The sequence below is a fragment of the Cheilinus undulatus genome, linkage group 13 (assembly GCF_018320785.1).
Source record: "Cheilinus undulatus linkage group 13, ASM1832078v1, whole genome shotgun sequence".
Taxonomy (NCBI): Eukaryota; Metazoa; Chordata; class Actinopteri; order Labriformes; family Labridae; genus Cheilinus; species Cheilinus undulatus.
The window spans coordinates 32922595-32941543 of NC_054877.1; the positions used below are offsets into that span (position 1 = coordinate 32922595).

General features: G+C 37.3%; 1 protein-coding gene across 1 annotated transcript; it reads right to left on the reverse strand.

Moving 5' to 3' along the window:
• Window positions 1–49: 49 nt before the first annotated feature.
• LOC121519744 lies at window positions 50–16620 on the reverse strand. Its single transcript, XM_041802612.1, has 12 exons — window positions 16429–16620; window positions 14568–14671; window positions 14145–14291; window positions 13136–13229; window positions 10057–10525; window positions 9861–9933; window positions 9345–9411; window positions 6264–6411; window positions 4037–4097; window positions 3776–3906; window positions 3590–3679; window positions 50–397 (listed from the first exon to the last, which is right to left on the reverse strand). Exons 1-12 carry the CDS (start codon window positions 16518–16520, stop codon window positions 377–379), a joined length of 1497 nt encoding a protein of 498 aa, XP_041658546.1. The 5' UTR covers window positions 16521–16620; the 3' UTR covers window positions 50–376.
• Between the last annotated feature and the right edge of the window lie 2329 nt (window positions 16621–18949).

The following is an 18949-nucleotide window of genomic DNA, read 5'->3' on the forward strand; positions in this document are numbered from 1 at the left end:
TTCACATTACAGATACACATTAAATTCAACTGGTTGCCACAGTTTCCAGCAGAGAAATGCAATCTAGAACCCACTTCTAGATGTTGACATTCAGTTTTACACATTGCACCTTTAACTTTCATGATTTTTTAGCTTAATTTTAGTTTTTATAAGTAGAATTTGGGAAAAAATGACCAAGGAATCCAAACCTTTCTCTGCTAATGTATGGAGCTCCATAATAATACAGAAAAATCACGTATGGCACAGTTGGTTGTCTGCACACAAAAGGTCCCATTAATGTGAAGTTTTGACTGAAGTCAGCAGTTCAGATCTGTGGATCTTCATCAGAAGCAGAGCAGGATCTCAGTGTAACAATCTTTCAAGAGTCGGATTTCTGTCATTCGAACGGGCTGGCACCCTGAAAGAAAACATTCAGTTAAGCCGTCTGATAGCTAAATCTGTAGAGAGCAATCTACATCCACTTAAAGGAAATTACAAGTACTTGGTAACAGCCTTACAACCTTATTTCACATTTGGACATAATATCAGAAAAATAGAAATTAAAACAAGCACGTGTCTTATGCATGATGTCTGAAAACATTGAGACTTTATGTATGATTGAACACAGTAACACCTCAAAAAGTTGGACACTGATCCTGTCTTGTCTACGCCTGTTACATTTCCAATGCAGAAGGTTATTTCTTCCCCCATAAAACCTCCATGACAGCAATAGTGAAGGCAAAATGTCAAAGGGACTTGACTATTGAACTTAAGATGGCACTTTGAATTAGGGATACAGATTATGTTAGTTGACAAAAGGTAAGTAATTTGATTGTTTATAAAAAGTGTATCCCAGAGAGGCACGATGGTGTTGTGGCTCTCGGTCCAAGTCCTTCCAGTTTGGAGCTTGACGTGCAGGTTAGCAAAACAATGGCTGAATGCCAGAGATTATCAGTCATGCTAACATCCAGTGCACATGCACCACCTTATATCAATATATCAAAAAGAAGAATATTTTATACTATTTGCTTTTATGTATTGTTTTTATTGTGCTTGGTTTCATCTGTAAAGTGACCTTGAGTGTTCAGAAAGGTGCTTATGAATAAAATGTATTATTACTATTATTAATATAGCAATAAAACTTAGGACACAACAGATAACTAGAAAAGCACTCAGAGAGCGCAGACCTCCTCCATTAGCCCTATCTCCCAATAGTAAAGAATCTTTAAAAAATTCCTGGATCCGGTGATCCGGATCAGTCCCAAAATCTAATCAGTTCTTCCTTATGCCATTTCTGACTTTTCCTGGAAATTTCATGAAAATCCGTCCATAACTTTTTGAGTTGTGTTGCTAACAAACTAACTAACTAACCCTGCGGATCACATAACCTCCTTGGCGGTGGTAAATATGTTATTTAGGGAAAAACTAGTATCACAGCTAAACAAGCAACATGAATTTTTTCTTTCATTTTTGCTGTAAATTTTTATTTTCTGCAAAATAGATTCAATTTTTTTGGCACATGTATCTGTATGTTTCTGTTTGTGATGAAACCAGAGATAGACAGTTGCTTTAGTGGACAGTGTGATTCTCAGGTACCAGTTTGATTAATAAAGACAAGACCATCTGCTGTAATGGTAATTACAGGTGCATCTCAAAAAGTTAAAATAACATGATTTAATTCAAAAAGTGAAATGTCCATATATCCTAGATTCATCTCCTACAAAGTGAAATATCTCAAGACTTTTTTACATCTTTGATGGGTAAAGCTTACAGCTCACAAAAAAAACCTACTATCTTACAATATTACAATATCACATAACATCAGTCCAAAAAAATATTTTGAAAACAGAAATGTTTATCTTCTGGAAAATATTTTCATTTATGCACTCAGTAATTGGTTAGAGCACGTTTCGCACAAATTACTTAAGCTATGCGATTGACATGGAGCCAATCAGTCCGTGGCACTGCTATGTTGTTATGAAGCCCAGGTTGCTCTGATAGCAGCCTTCAGCTTGTCTGTTTTGTTGAGTCTGATGTCTCTCATCTTCCTCTTGACATTCTCCAGAGATTCTCTATGGGGTTCAGGTCAGGCCGATCAAGCACTGTAATACCACGGTCAGTTAACCCATTTCTGTTCATTTTGGCTTCACTGTGGGCAGGTGCCAAGTCCTAGTGGAAAAGGAAATCAGTAACTCCATAAAGCTTCTCTGCAGATGGAAGCATGAAATGCATTAAAATCTCCTTGTAGATGGCTGACTCTGGACTTGATAAAGCACAGCGGACCAACACCAGCAGATGACATGACATCCCAAATCATCACTGACTGTGAGAGCTTCAAGCTGGACTTCAAGTACCTTAGATTCTGTGCCTCCTGGATCTTGATTCCTTAATTAAATAAAAAATTAACTTTGATCTGAAAACAGGACTTGAGAACACTGAGCAATGGTCCAGTTCTTTTTGTTCTTAGCCAAAATGAGGAGCCTTTAACGTTGTTTGCAGTACAGGAGGGGCTCAACACCAAGAACACGAAACTTGTAGCACATTTCCTGGACCGGCCAGTGGATCAGGAGCCACCACACATAGACTCCAGCCTCAGTCCACTCCTTGTGAAGCTCCCATAAGTTCCTGAATCTGCTTTGTTTGACAATCCTCTGAAGGCTGAGGTCATCCCTGTTGCTTGTGCACCTTTTCTTACCACAATTCCCTCCTCCAGTCAACTTTCCATGAATATGTTTTGATACAGAACCTGAGAACAGCCTGCTCTTTCAGCAGTGACCTACTGTGGCTAACCCTCTTTGTGGAGGATGTCAGTGATTGTCTTCTGTACATTTGTTAACTCGGCAGTCTTCTGCATGATTGTGGTTGTGTGGACTGAACCAGAGTGAGAGAATGAAGGTTTAGGAAACCTTTGCAAACTGGACTTTACCACAATATTCTAATATATTAAGATAGTGGATTTTTGATTTTCATGAGCTGTGTGCCACAATCATCAAGATTGAAAACCACAAAAAGTCTTGAAATATTTCAATTTGTTTGAGATAAATCTTAAAATCCATGGAAGTTTAACTTTCTGATGTACATCCTGGGAAAAACACTAACTTTTACATAATTTTCTACTTTTGTGAGATGTACCTAACACACAAATAAGAGCATATGGTTTTAATGTTTCCGTTATAAGGTGAAAAAACATCCTCAAACAAGACAAAAAGAGCCTCTTGAGTAGAGCAAATTGCTTTGGTCTTTTCAAAAGCAAATTCTTTGTAACTTGTATGTCTAAAATTTTGATTTAAACATCTGTGTAATTACAGTCTTATACTTTCTGAAACGAAGATGTCAGGGCATGCCTAGTCTCCTGCTTTTCTGTTTGTACAAATAAAGTCAAATGATAAATTAATCAATTCTGTTGCCTCAATATGAAATGCTGATTTTTCTGCATGTTAGAGCAGCAGCAGCTGCATTTCCTCTTAACAATGTTGATTACATAATTTGGGATACGATACAAAGACGAGAAAGAAATAGGTACAGTGGGTAAACAGTAATGCAGTGAAGTACTGATCAGGAAAGTTCAACTACCATGAAGCTGTTTCAAATATTCACTCTTTCTACATACCTGAAGGAAGAGTTCAAACTGAGGTTCCAGCTCCTTCATCATGGATTCTGCTTTGCTCAGGCAAACGTGTCTCTGTCGTGCTTCAAACTCCTTCAAGAAATCAATCAATAAACTGGTCAACAGCTTGTTTCTCGTCTGGTCAGTGTTGTTGCTGTTTGATGTTGTGTTACGTGAAAGCAGCATTACCTGTGTGTTACTGAGGTGTTCCTTAGAGGTGATGTGAGTCTGCACTGAGGATGCCGATGTGGAGACAAAGACTTTGCAGGCAGCACAGTGGAAGACTTCCATCTTTGTCATGTGATTGTTTTCCTGAAGAGCTGACAGAGAAAACAATCAGTAAATCTAAGCTATCACTGACTGGAGGAGAAGATACTGGGACTCTGATACAACAGTGGATGTCTGTAACTTTTTCTTTTTTTTTTTTTTTTTAACTTAAAGCTTATTTACCTTGGAGTGCACAGCCCTCTATGGCTCGACTGCACTGACGGCTTTTATACAGCATTGTGTCCTGTAGAAAGAAAATCCTTAACCGCCAGTCTTGCACATAAAGTCTTAACATTCATTAATGTTCCATGATCTGATCTCTAGTGTTGTAGTACTTAAGAATGGTCTTGGTCTTGAGACCACATTTTGAACGTCTTGGTCTTGTCTAGGACTCGAGAACATTTTTACTCTGTCTTGTCTCCGTCTCGAGCTGGCAAGACTCAGGATTGTCCATCAAGACCAGTTGAGACCAGCACTGATCTGCTATTCTTCGACTTCATTAATGTGATAATATGGCGAAGCACTTGCTAGAACAAAAAATAGCTACACCTGCAAAAACATGGACATCAGTCCATCTTATTTCTAGTCAGAAATACCTCTGAAGACTTACTTCAGGCCTCATTCACCTGACAAATCTAGATAGACATCACATTTTCAGATCTGTTTAAAATAATTACTTGTCAGTGGCTTATAAATACATACAAGGATTTATTTTTTAAAAGAAGTTAGTTGAGCAAATTTGTTAAGATTTGAGATTTTTGCATGTAGTTCTTTGAAAGAGTCACTTTGTTTTTATCTGTCAAAATTTCTTAAAAAGAAAACTAAAATTAAAGAGAGACTGCCCTTTAACTGTTCAACCTTGTCATGTTTTTTAAAAACTGATTTTTATGGTCTTGGTCTTGTCTCAGTCTTGGCTTGTCTCAGTCTCGACCCCCAAAAGTCTCGGTCTTGTTGCACCCTGGTCTCGGACAAGTCTTGGTCTCGGATAGTGTGGTCTTGAGTACAACACTACTGATCTCTTTTGTTTTTTTCATCATGTCTTTTTTAAATCCATGTTATCTTTGCATTTAGATCTCAAACACTTAAAATTCAAGTTTGAACTTCTCTTCATTTTTATACTTTAATACTGTAATTTCTGAGCTATATTGCACCAGAGTTTCTCTTTGGATTCACAGAGCTCTATGCCATTTACAGAAATCCTAGGAGGAGATTCTAAATCAGTGGTTCTCAAATGGTGTGGTGAGGCACTCTGGTGTGCCTTGAGGCAAACTTAGGTGTGCCGTGGGAATCTGTACAACTATGCATAATAACTACAACAAAAGTTAGTCTAACATGTTTTTTAGACACTTGATCTAAGGTGTGCCTTTGGCAAAAGAAGTTGAAAACCACTGTTACAGATCATTAAGATTTTTTTTTTTTTGCTGAAATGCATATGAAAATTAGGCATAACAAAAAAAGATGTTTAAAAGTTTTATTTTATTCTGTAATTGCCATAAGTAATTTACTACTTATTTATTACTTATTTTATTAATTATTTATTTATATCTGTACTTGTTTAAGTTTTTAACTCAAGGTTTTAAAAAACCCTTGTTTTCCATTGATAATGACTTAATTTAGGGGTGCATATTGGGGACAGCATGCACACTATAGCTTCTGTTTGTGGGTGCCTGGTTATCTCTTCCAACTGAGCTACACCAGTGCCCCCGATATCATGCTTTTGCTGGTATCATATATGCTGATATTTAGAGATTCATTTTAGCCAATACCAATATCAATACCGATATTTAAATGTGTACTCCAAACCTAAAACTTTAGCCCCTGAAACATACTTTGAAGCTTAAGAGTGAAAATGAAACAAATTTAAGTCCTTTGAACCCACACTAAAGTTTAAGGAATGAGGATAAAAAGAAAACAACCATAGTTGACGTAAGTCCATTGCTCCTGCCTAAAACTCCAAACATTTAGTCATACATAGGGCAGATATAGGCCAATATTAACATCCTATTTATCTGCTGTAATTATCAGCAGAAGTTTCAAAATTGTTACTACCGATAATTGCCTTTTTAGGCAAATATCTGCAGGTATTGATATCATACCAATAATATTGTGCATCCCTTCTTGAGGTTTTCAGAAATTAATTCACTAACACTCCAAAAACAGCACTATTATCTTAAGATATCAACATACATAAGTTGAGATTTTGAGAAAAATATGGAAATTACTCATAATTACAGAATACAGTGTAAAATAAATCTTATGAATGCATGTCTGCTTTGGGCTTCCATTGTTACTCATCTAATATTCTCACATCAAGTTGAAAAAATGTTGTGAAGAAGTCCATCAGAAGATCATTATAGACCAGGGATTCAGAAAACCCTCTTTAAGAGGTCCATGCTGTGTATTATCTTACCTGTAAGAATGCTATTATAATATCATCATAATTATTGTGCTGCTGGATGTACTCCAAGGTGTCCCAGTGACTCTTGCTCTCTAAGTGATCCTCCAGCTCCAGACCATTCCCCAACTCCACATCACAGAGGTCACAGACAATGGGGTTCCTAAAATAAATGTGAAGACAATCAGAGGTGCAAAATATTGATATTTACTGCTGACAGCCTACAGTTCTCATACAAGCAAAACTAATATTGAGACCCAACTTACAACCATAATACTCAGAAATGATAGAGAAGTAAAACAAAAAAAAAAATTGGGTTAAAGGTATATCTATGGTGCCACATTCAAGGTGGAAAGCTAAAAAGCGGTGAAAGGGAACCTTACATTTCAATGTGTGTTGACTATACCAGGTGCAAACATTTAACATCACTACCTAGAGTGCATTGCAAAACAAAGGCAGTTTACATGTGAATCTGTTTCTTACATTTCCACAATGTTGAACTCTAGTGTTTCCTTGTACAACATACCGATGAGAATTAAGTTATTAGCCCCCCCCATGAAAATTAATTTTTATAAAGCCTTTCCCAAGTGCTGCTAAACATAGCAAGGATTTTTTTCATACAAAACATCAAAGTTCTGTTTTAGATGCTTACATTATTTTACTTTGCACATGGAAACAAAATTATTTCACAAAAAACCTTTTTTGTTGAGCCATAGCAGAAACCACTGTTGTGCAAGGATTTGATTTACCGTTGTAATGCTCAAAGCTTGTAAAATCAAGTTAAAACTGAGGAATATCTACCATTTGCAAACAGTATAAAAACTTTAGTAAGGGTTAAGCTGTCACTGGATTAGCATCATGCCAAAAAAAAAATCAGTTACATTTGAGAAAAAGATTGCTGATGCTTACAAATCAGTAGAAGGATATACAAAGTTATCACAAAGTTTCCAAGAGTCAAGAACTGGAGTGAGAAGTATTATCAAGAAAGTCAAGAGAGCCACACAGTCCAGAACAAGCCTGGGAGGAAGAGAAAGACTCCACAGATTCTGGAAAGAAAACTAGTGAGAGATGTGTCTAAAGACTCCTGAACAACTGTTAAGAAACTAGTGAATGACTTAGACAAGTCTGGAAGTGTAGTCTCAAAGAAGACGATCACCAGAGCCTTGCACAGGAATGGACTGAAAAGTATCAGATCAAGAAAAACTCCACTTCTGCAGAAGAGACAAGGCAAAGCAAGGCAAGTTTAAAACCGGGGTTCCTCTCTGTTTTTGTTTTTAATATGTCAGAAACAACCTTGGTCCATAGACTGGTTTCTTTCCCAGAAAGTTGCACGTTTCTGGCCAATCCCTTTATATATATGCCAGAAACAACCTTGGTTGAAGACCGGATTCTGTCCCAGACAGTTTCTCGTTTCTGTCCGATCCCAGATGCCAGAAACAACCTTGGTCCGGAGACCGGATTCTGTCCCAGACAGTTTCTCGTTTCTGTCCGATCCCAGATGCCAGAAACAACCTTGGTCCGGAGACCGGATTCTGTCCCAAACAGTTTCACGTTTCTGGCCAATACCAGATACTTATCTGAGCTCCAAGCTACAGCTACTGTAACTCCAAAGTTACGTTGCAGAGTTCGAGCGAAAATAGAAAATTTGAAAAGTGATAACGTTTTTTAGTCAAAGGCAGCAGACACCTTCAAATCAGACATAAGTATGCTAAGGACAACCCGGAGAGGGATTATGAATACTGGAAGGGTGTCCTTTGGTCAAATGAGACCAAACTAGAGCTCTTTGGCCATAGAGACATTGCTTATGTTTGAAAGGGAAAGGCAAATAACCCCCACAGTGAAACACGGCAGTGGGAGTATTATGCTGTGGGGATGCTTCTGTGATCTGGAACTGGGAATCTCACAGAGGTGGAAGGACTCATGCAGAAAGAAGGACCTGGAGATTTTCTAGGAAAACCTAAAACAGTCTGCAGAAAAACTGGGTCTGGGTTGTGACTTTGTCTTCCAACACGACAACGACCAAAGACATCTGTCACTCCTGGTGAAGAACTACCTCCAGAGGAACAAAGTGAACGTTATTGACAGCCAGCTTAAAGCCCTGGCTAAAGGAGCTTGATAGTTTGGCCAAAGAAGAATGGGCTGGGATTCCTAGGAAGACACTGAGACTTGCTGAAAACCACAAGAAATGACTGCAGGCTGTTATCCAGCAAAAAGGAGACACAACTGACTAGTAGCATCAGGGGAGCTAATAATTTAGAGCCTGGTAGTTGTTGTGCAATAATTTTGTTTCTGTGTGCAAAGTAAAATCATGTAAGTATCCATAATAAAACTAGGATGTTTGGAAAAGCTGTGTGAAAAAATCTAATAATAATAAAAAGGCTAATAATTTCATTCTTTTCTCTACAAATAAAAGGCAATAATGTTAATCTACTAAGGTCAATTCAGTGTTGGATAACTGCATTTCAGGTGGTTAGTTACAGAAAAGAGAAATTGTCATGATTTTACAGCTTCTTGATTTATTTGCAACTAAAAAGACAAAAGAAGTCAGAAGAAGGATGTCAGTGGCAAAACAACTCCAGACATTCTTCCACATCCTGCTGCCTGAAAGCATTACGTACTACGCTAGGACAGCAGCACTGATTTATCAAATATGTTGTTTTAGCCTTTATAAATAACAATGTCCGACTACATGTCTAAATTTGCTAATCTGTCTAGTTTGACTTATAATGTGTAACAGCAGGAAAAAGAAAATTCACATAGATTTACAGTTCCCACAGTGAGGAAAAAGAAATGTAGACTAATTTACTCAAAAAGGATTTGAATGAGTTCTCAGCTATCAGTCTGAGCATCTAGCTCGTCATCTTTACCGGTTTCATTTCACTAAAATTATTTGAATCTCTTTCTTTGCTATATATTGTAGTTGATAATTAAATAAACTCAGGATTTTTATTTACAGATACCTAACTTTGGTTTGGCTTTGTGTGCACAAGCAGATATGTTAAAAGAGCATAATTTCTTTAGATATTATACTAAACTATCAACAATATGACTTCATTATATAACATATATAAGTGTATAAAAAGCTTTAGTTCTTACTTGTCCATTAAAACATTTTTGCTTCCAAGTCTTGTCACCTTGTTGGAGGGCGGGATTTGGTCCAGATCTGTTTAAAATACACAAACACAATATTCTTTACATCATCGGTTCCCAACCTGGGGTCTGGACAAAGGATGGGAACCACTGCTTTATATCAAGTTCACAGTTGTGTGGTGTCAAAATATATACTTTAATCGACCACATTTTAAAACAATATAGGCTCTTATTTTGATGACTAATAGCATTTAAAGTACCCAAGATACTTTTTTCTATTTTGCACAAATATTTTTGCAATGTTTTGGGACATCTGTTAGTGAGAAAAGCAAGCAACTGTCCAATATTGGGATATTATGACTTGTTTTTGTCACATAATGGTGGACACATTAGCAATGTAGTTTAATTTGAACAAAAATTGTATCAACCTTTACAATTCTGTTAGTCCAGTTAGATAGTAATCAAACCATACAATCTTATGCCATGATGTCTCTACTACTTCTTTTTAAGATGTTAACTTACCTGTTTCAACAGGTGCCAACTGTTGGGGGTAGTCCCGCTTTAACCTGGGTGGTGATAATCTAACAGTGGTTATCTACAGAGAAGAGAATATTATCAACTCTAAATAACAGTCATCAATGTACATACAAGCTCTAATGGCTGTTCAATAAGTATAAACATTACAACAAACAGAGGCTCTCTGCCTCTTCTCTTTTACCTGTCTCACAGGTGATACATCTCTCCTGAACTCTTGGATTGGTATCCTCTCCTCCCCGTTGGTCCTCTGTGCTCCGTAAGCAGGGAAAACTTGGGTGGAGGAAGCAGGGATAAGCCTGTCAGGGCTGCAGGCTCGGTGGGCCAGAGGTCTGTTTCCAGGGTCATAACTCGGTGGGTCAAGGGATTCTGTGTCTGGACTATAAGCCTGCTTTTCAGGAGGTCTGTGCACTGGACTGAGACTCTGGCTCTTGTTTGGTATTGTCACCGAGCCAAAGTCCAGCCTGCTGAGGGGTCGGCTTCCTGGCCTCAGTACAGATGAGTCCCAGCGGCTTTGACTGCTGCTACTTTGTGGGGACAGACTCTGACTTCCCTGTTGCTGAACTGGTTCATTGTCGGCGTTGTCTTGACTCTCCGGCATCTCATGCTCAGAGTCTGATGAACCAGGCTCGTAAGGATTGTAGAGCTCATCCCTGAGGGAGACAGAGGAGGCTTTTAGTGTGTCTGTGAAATGATTTTTACAGATCAGCTGTGAGCATGCATTTCAAATCAAGGTTATTATAGTTTTGAATAGTTTTTCACTTTCTGTGTTCGATTTCAGTTTAGTTTTTATTAGTTTTCACTGCTGGTTTTGTTAGTTTAGTTTAGATTTTGCAAAAATGCTTTGTTTTAGTTCAGTTTTTATTAGTTTTAGTATTAGTTTTAGTTTTTTACGGATAGACGCCAGGGCTGAGTGAGTGTCATACATTTTTAAAAACATATTAAAACAGGCTACTCTTCACTTATCATTTTATGTTCTAATTATGTTTGAATACAACTCCAGATGTAAAACTACCACTATGTGTAGTCTTAACCAATCAGATTCAGTTTTTTTTGGTAAAGCTTAGTTTTTATTTAGTTTCAGATAACTAAAATGATTTTTGAATTTTAGTTTTAGTTATTCAGTTAGTTTTAGTTAACTTTAACAACCTTGTTTCAAGCTTAATGTTCACATATTTCTGAAATGTGCAAGTGAAGTTATTAGTCAGTACATCTCTGACTGGCACTAAGTCAATACATTTACATGGGGAGTAATGTTGAGCTACAGACTATTGCTTGATTTGGATATAGAACCTGAATACTCCCCAGCATGCATGCACAACAGGAGAAACAATTTATTGACAGGAGCATGTCGGACTTTGCTATGGCAGGTGGCAGTATGGCCCCTTTCAGCTAGTTACTTTGGACCTACTTCAGGTTGATCTTGTCAACAAGTTAGCAAGAAGCTAACCAGCTGTATTTCAAATGACAAAAACATGGACAAACCTAACAGCATAGCATAGCATTGTTTGGTTGGGCTGATCTTAACTAGTAGAGCACCACATCCAAACTAACTGAAAATTTTAAAAAGATTCGACGTTTTCACTTGATTTAACCAGTCAATGAAATGCATAACCAAGTGTTTTTCAGGGTGCCATGTCTTGATTCTTATTGTCTCTAAACAGACTAACGGCTGAAAAAAGCTCCTGCAAACTGCCATTAATCATCCAACAGCGTTGAAATTGTATGAAAAATATGATAACGCATTTTGCATGGGTGATTACCAAAGCCTAGAGCAAGTAAAAAATAACAATCTTAACACTGATAATCAGTAACGAGATAATTCAACTGTGGATGGTGGAAATCAACTTTTAGATGGAAAACAAACGGTGTTACTGCTCAGGGGAATGCATGCACTACTGTCACCAAATAGCCGGTAAAATCCACTGAGTTATCCCAAAACTATCACCACAACAGCAGTATTTCACACAGAACTTTACGCCTGTAGGAAGTAGGTGGAATATTCAAATTACAACTTAAATACAGCTGGTAAAACCCATAATTCGGGGTCATCAACTGCAATTGCACAAGGGCCAGATTTAGTCTTGGCAGAGTCTTTGGGGGCCGGACTTCCAAATAAAGAAAAATACGATCAATATTTTTTTCTGATTAACACATTATTTTATTAGTATTTGTATTTTCCTTTAAAATGCAGGGCATTTTTAGGCATTACCTGTGAGATCTATCCCAATCTACAATGCCATAGACCACAAGGAGACAGGCAGGAGCCCAGCCAATTTTGTGGGCCTTTTCACTACTTTGCTATTGGCTATTTTTGCAATATTTTGCCACTTTTAACCCATTTTTGATACTTTTTGCCCTTTTTTGTCTTTTTAACCCATTGTTTGCCTTTCTTTAACTCCTTTAAACCACTTTTCTTGCTTTTCTTACCATTTGTGTCATGCAATTATCCATTGTTGCCACTTTTTGTCTATTTTTGCCAATTTTCATCACTTTTTTCACCATTTTTGCTACTTTCACCCCATTTTTGATATACTTTTTGACACTGTTTTCCTATTAATCTGATGGTTTGCCACATTTTAACCTCCTTTCACCACTTTTCCTGAGTTTTTGTCCCTTTGTGCCACTCCACAACCCATTTGGCCACTTATCAGCCATTTTTGCCACTCTTCCTTTTCACCACTTTATCTGCCCATTTTTGCCAGTTTTAACACATTTTTTAAATATTTACAAGTGAATTTCTGTAAAAATAGATCAAATGTTAAGCCATTCTAAAACTATTTGACTACCAAATGCTTTTGGGGTGGATTTAACAGCTGCCGACATTTAAAGCCAAAAGATACTCTTAAAACCCTAACATTTTCTTTTCCTGTTCATGAATTTAATGATCTTCTGTGAGGCAGACAGGAAGCTTTGGGGGGCCTGATTTGGCCCCCGGGGCGCCAGTTGATGATCAGTGCCATAGCTGGTCCAGACTGGATTGGCATGAACTGCATAGTCTAGTCGTACAATTTTGGTCAGATTGACATGTTTACATGGATTTTAAAAGTCCAGCCGGATCAAAACAAATCCAACTTTTTCTAAAAGTATGTAACTGGCTGAGAGACTCAGTACTTTTGTCTTCAATCCTGCACTTAGACCACAGAACATCTAGATAGAACAATATGAAAGGACTTTATCTTCATAGTATTTAAACAATTTAAGTCACCAAAAGACAAAGTTAAAAGTTCTGATGTGGGATGTAAAATCCCTTAGTTGTTTACTTCTTCGGAGTGCTTATTTTCTTTTCCTCAGAGGGGCTTTCTTCTGCTTCATCTAACGGTTTAAATGAAGACTTCCATTTTAACTCAGTGGGTCCTGTATAAAACAAAAGGTAAATAACATTAATAAACATTAGTTTTGAGAGAGTTAATGCACAAATATAGTTGTAAATATAACCCTGCGCAACAACTGTAACAAAACTGTAGCAAGTTGTGTTCGGTCAGTGTCTGTTTGTTTTTCATTTTGTTAGGGGATCAAGAAATCAATTCAACACAAACAGTTGTGATTTGGTACAGGAACATGATTTCAACAGCAGGCTGCACAATGTCGACATGTGTTTTTCCCTAAACATTTCACATAGATAATCTTGTGGTCAATTGATAAATTGACACTACCGCATTGTGTTTTGTGCTTCAAAAAATACAAAAGCCACAATTTCCATCATGTTTTTTTAATCCTAAAAGGTGTAAAAGTGTGGAAGAAGAGCTTCCGGGCTTTGGGCTGAAACTAGTGAGGAGTAAAGCAGCCAAGTGTGGGCCAGTTCTGTGTTCCTACAAAGGCTGGGCAATTAACTGAAATTAAGAAATATGTCCTATTGCAATTTTCAGATTGCAGCAGGTGAAACATACGAACTAGAGCCCAACCGATACTGATATTGGGGCTAAAAAAAAAGCCGATATCCAAATATCAGCCAATATCCAATATATTGGCCGATAACAGATATATCGGCTGATATATGAGATAAGAACTTAGACAACGTTAAAATGCTGTAAAATAGTCTTATATTAGATAATGGTGGACATGGGAATTAACAGTTGCATTTATCATTGTTTATTTTACAATAATGCAACTTGGACGATGTTAAAACGTCGTACTACGCTCTCTAAAATTGAAGTGAAAAAGCTAGCATGCTCTCCTTGATGTGCCCTAACAGCATGTTTTCGTGAGGACATTATTGTCATGGGTCACTAAAGTGTAGTGTTATATTTTTTTTATAAAGTCAGAGCTTACCATGAAGTAAAAACAATGCAGTTTCTCTCGCCGTTTCTCTGGTCTTAGTCCTCTTCTCTGCTGCAGCTGAGTGAGTGAGTGGGGGAGAGCTGCTGCTGCTGCTGCTGTGCTCGCTTGTGTGTGAGGTGGAGCGGCCAGGCACTCGGGCTGAGTTCAGCAGGGACACACAGGAGCAGAGTGACAGGAGCAGAGTGACAGAATCCCCACGCAGCAAAAAAGTTAATATATTGGCTACATATTGGCCGATGTTGATTAATCTGTGATACACTATAGCCTGACCGATTGATCGGTGGGCCGATCAATCGGTCAGGCTATGAAATAATAAATAAAATAAATGAGGTGCAACATAAATAATACATGGCATGCCTTTATGTGTAGAGTATGTTATGGTGTTAGATGTGGTTAGAAGTCCATAAAACTTACCTTCAGTTTTCTGGGACCGAGGAACGTAACCAGCTGAGCCCTTTGTGTAACCTTCTAGCTTTCTTGGGATGAAATTCATTGCTTCTTTATAGCCAAATGGTACCCTTTAAGACAAATAAAATAAATAAATAAAAAACTTTATCGCAATGGAAGTGAACAGCTGTTTGACATGAAAGTGAGCATAATGGTGTTTACTGACTGTTAACACCCACAGATATATGATTGCCAATAAATACATGTGTAACATCTGTATTGTGCTTTTTTTAATGTGCTCTCTGTCATCTTCAGGTGTGGTCATCCATTGTTGTATCCATACTCATGTATTGTTTGACTTTGTTGTTGTATTGTTCTGATGTCTTTAATTCAATTCAAACTTTGCCACGGACTTGAGGTGCAGACAAAAGACAATACAACATAAAGGACAGCACAATACATACATGTTTTTATGAAGAAACAATAGAAGTTCATAATTCAAATTATGTAAATGTCCAAAAACCTATAAAAGTGTTTAGTTAAAGACCCTGTAAAGTGAAATCCAACGTTTTTGTCTTAACACCCTAGATATGATGGAATATGGTTGCTGTAAACATGTGAAAACACTGAGATCTACATATGACTGAATTCTGGATTTAGGCCATTTCACCTCTTTCCTGGCTTGGTTTCATGTGGGCAGGGCCAATATGTGGGCTCACGATGTCATGAGCTCACAGTTGGGAATGACCCCGCCCCTCTAACACTACAATATTGTGGAAGGAAGCAGTCACCTGGAGCAGGGACTTCTGGGTTCATTTTGTGCAAAGGAATTCACTCTTGTACCGTTCTAATGTAATGTTATGTTCATGTTTCATTGGAAAGTTACAGTTATGCATTTTTTGTTTATTGGTTCATGTTTTCAGGGGAAAGTATTTTTCCAAGTATGACACCATGAGTGAGGGGGTTAATGCTGCAGACTACGCTGCCTGTATGTGTCTTTATTTACAGCTCTAATTACAAGATAGCTGCTCATGCTTACTGTGTGAGGGCTTGTTTAACTCATCCAACTTAACTATGAGCCACTCTTCATCACAGTTTGTCACAATCTAAAATCACAGAGCAGTCCATCTCAGTACTGTCTGTTGTCACAGTGCTCTATGGATCATTCAAAGCATCATAGCAGAGATTTGAACAGACTTTGTCTTTTCTTCTAAGGTCGACAAAAGGTCAAGAGACAGGCTAATGGCGTGAGTGCTTTCCTCCATTCACATTGTACCATTCTTAAAACCTGAGAGGATCGTGTTCTTCCTGAGTGGGCGTGGCTTCAGCTCATTCAACAGACACGCCCACACCATCCTGGAGCAGATTTTACTGCCTCATTTTTCATGATTTGAAGCTTAATTTTATAAACTTGAAGATGCTTTATTTGACTGAAATTTGACCTGGGGGTTCATAACACAGTGATTTATCATATGTCAAACGTAAATACAGATTTATTTTTACTTTACAGGCTCTTTAACATTTAAAAGAGGCATCTGTTCAAATGTTTTCCTTAAAGGTAACCTGTATCTAACAGTATCGTATCTGATATCTGATGTCTGATGTGTTATTTGTTTACTGTATTGTCGTTGTACGGAGAAGTTTCTTTTGACAAGTTATGAACCCCGTAAACATGAATGCTACTGCTATCTGCTCTGCTTGTGCTAACCCAATAGCTGTTCATTGTTGACATTATTTGAGCTAGCAGTTAGTGTAATCACACCCATCCTCCAAATACAACTCATTTAAAATCGGTGTCAAGAATTAACACTACAACCAAGTTGAAAAACGTTTTATATAATGCAAGTTGACATCACACAGATCGTTAAGACTGGGAGATTTAAGTTACCTTTTCATCTGCAGCGGTTTCTCGCTGTTTTTCGACGAATCCTTAAGTGTTTCATGACGTTTGAAAGGGGGATTATGGTCCCGCGGGTTCATTATGAGGTTGTTTCATCGATACAGACAGGTTAGCCCGTGCAAGAGCTCCGATAAATGAAGCTAGTCCACCAACATACAGTACAGCATGCTAATACATGCAAACAACTTCTTCTTCTTTTGTTTTTTGGCGGGTGCTAACTAGCGTAAAGGTGCGTTATCGCCACCTACTGTGTTGGAGTGTGGACCAGAGTAATTACCCGTCTTCAAATAATGATAAATACATTTAAAAATAACAATAAAAATACATAAATAAATAGAACAAAACAACCCTAAATTCTACGCATTAAACCTGTCTCAATAAGGTAGTAGAACGGCCATCAACCGTACTTCAACCGACAGGTGGCAGTATGTGACAAGATAAGATTTTCTTCTTCTTTGCATTTTACATTGGTTCGCATTCAATATTACCACCATCTACTACGTTGGGGTGTCGACAAGAGTTGTGTTTTTCCTTTGGTAGGACGGTAGGTTGATAGACGGATAAAAATATTTGTCCACATCTGATAATTATTAAATTCCAGTGTTTCAATCTGCCTCTTGCCACAGGTGAATAAAATGAATGAATGAATAAAAGCAAGCACCTACACCTGGCCATACAGTCTCCATTTGGAAACATTTCTGATACAAAATCTTAGACATGCATGCTCATTTGCAATGTTAAAACGTTATATCCTCTGTCAAATATTGTAGTTATACCAGATGAACAAACATAGTATCATACATCGTAAAGTACAGTGGTTCCCAACCTGGGTTCCAGAGACCCCTGAGTGGGGCGCCAAACAGCTGGGGGGGGGGGGTGCTCTGACATAGTCAACAGTTGATGTTATTATTTATTTTATTTTTTTAGAAATCATGATTTGAAACATAATGTACCATGGTGTAAAACCAAACTAAAAGATTAAAATATGAGGAAAATCTGTTGATCTCTGATCAAAAAGGTCAAAATTTGGGTGGGAAAAAATCCAAATATTTGAGATTATAATGTCTTATATTTAAAAGATTACAGGATTTCAAAAGTCAGTAATTAACAAGGGGGAAAAATGTCTCCTGAGTTTATTAAATCTTTAATTTTGGCATAGGAACTTCAAAATTTCAAGTTTTTTAAACCATAATTTTACAGTGTAAAGTTAAAAATCAAATCAAGAAACCAAACTGAAAAACCATAGTAAGATTTTGACTTTTGCGCTTTATAAACTCAAAAATTCAAATCCAGGGTTCAGGTACATTTGTGCTTATAAAGTCATTAAAATGTTTTTTTTTCCTCTTAAATTAACTTTTAAAACTTGAAAATTTCAAGTTTTTTTTTTCAAGAAATTAGCATTTCTTTTTTCCTAGAGAGGTCCTAATAAACAGTCGTAATGTAGCTTAGATTAGATATAGATCTTTAGTCTATATAGGCCTGTTATGTTGGGATTTTGTCAATGAAAACAGTTACAAATGATGTGTACTTTTTCTGAGTGGGTCAAAGGGGGCATAGCTTTCTTAGATGCAAGTAGGGAGGGGCCTAAGAAAAAAAGGTTGGGAACCACTGGTATAGTACAATTCATGAAACCATACAGCTCTGCAGTTGATTAATTACTAATTTGTTTTATGGATGCATTAATTTGGTTGTGGAAACTTTGAATTCACTGGCTTTGTAAAACAAGAAAGGCTGTCTTATTTTTAAACGCTGTCCAAAATGGTGTTTTGTTTTGACATGTAAATTTCCACAGTGTCTTATTCAGAAACGCCAGTTTTTGATGTTTTAAAAGGAGACTTTATGGTGAGCCAAAAGTGCCAAAACGTTCCACTTTGTGAATGTTTTCTGTGCACAGTTCTCTCATATCTAAATCTTAGCTGAACATGCTCGTTTGTGAGATAAAACATATTTAATCTGTGCTATCTCAGATATTGTATTCCTACATTACTACCTGTCTTTGTACAAGTATGATAAACAGTATAGAATATGTGTTTAACTTTGATAAAAAGCTCCTATTTACAGCTTTTGAAACCTGGGTAAATAACAATAAATACATGCTTGGTTGTATTAAAAGAGTTTCTTCAAATTAAAGATTGACCAATAAGCTGCAGTTTGAACCTTTCCCTTTAAAACCAGGATGGGATATAATTTTGTACATTCTCAGACAAGTTTCATTACTCAGAAAAGTACTGTGAGGTTTTCAATTAGACCTCCGAACACAAGGCTATACACATGCATGACACACATGACCTCTATGACATAGCAGAGATCCACACAGAAACAGTAAATGTATTGTTCCCAAATCAACAGGACTCCCTCACATAAGCAATATTAGAGGTTTATAGGATCGCCAAGTTCCCAACCCCTGTACTGTAGGGATGGAATAAGTAAAAATATCTTCCATAGGATTACACGCTGGGAAGAACACAAGACATTTATCTTTATCATATTACCCTTAGACGTCTGGTGA

What these genes read in the sequence shown, in the direction of transcription:
- LOC121519744 (XM_041802612.1), bottom strand. Translation starts at nt 16,520, where the DNA reads ATGAACCCGCGGGACCATAATCCCCCTTTCAAACGTCATGAAACACTT. An exon ending in AAAATAAGCACTCCGAAGAA is followed by an intron (nt 10,526 to 13,135) that starts GTAAACAACTAA and finishes TGTCTCCCTCAG; the next exon opens with GGATGAGCTCTACAATCCTT. An exon ending in AGAGGGCTGTGCACTCCAAG is followed by an intron (nt 3,907 to 4,036) that starts GTAAATAAGCTT and finishes TTTCTCTGTCAG; the next exon opens with CTCTTCAGGAAAACAATCAC.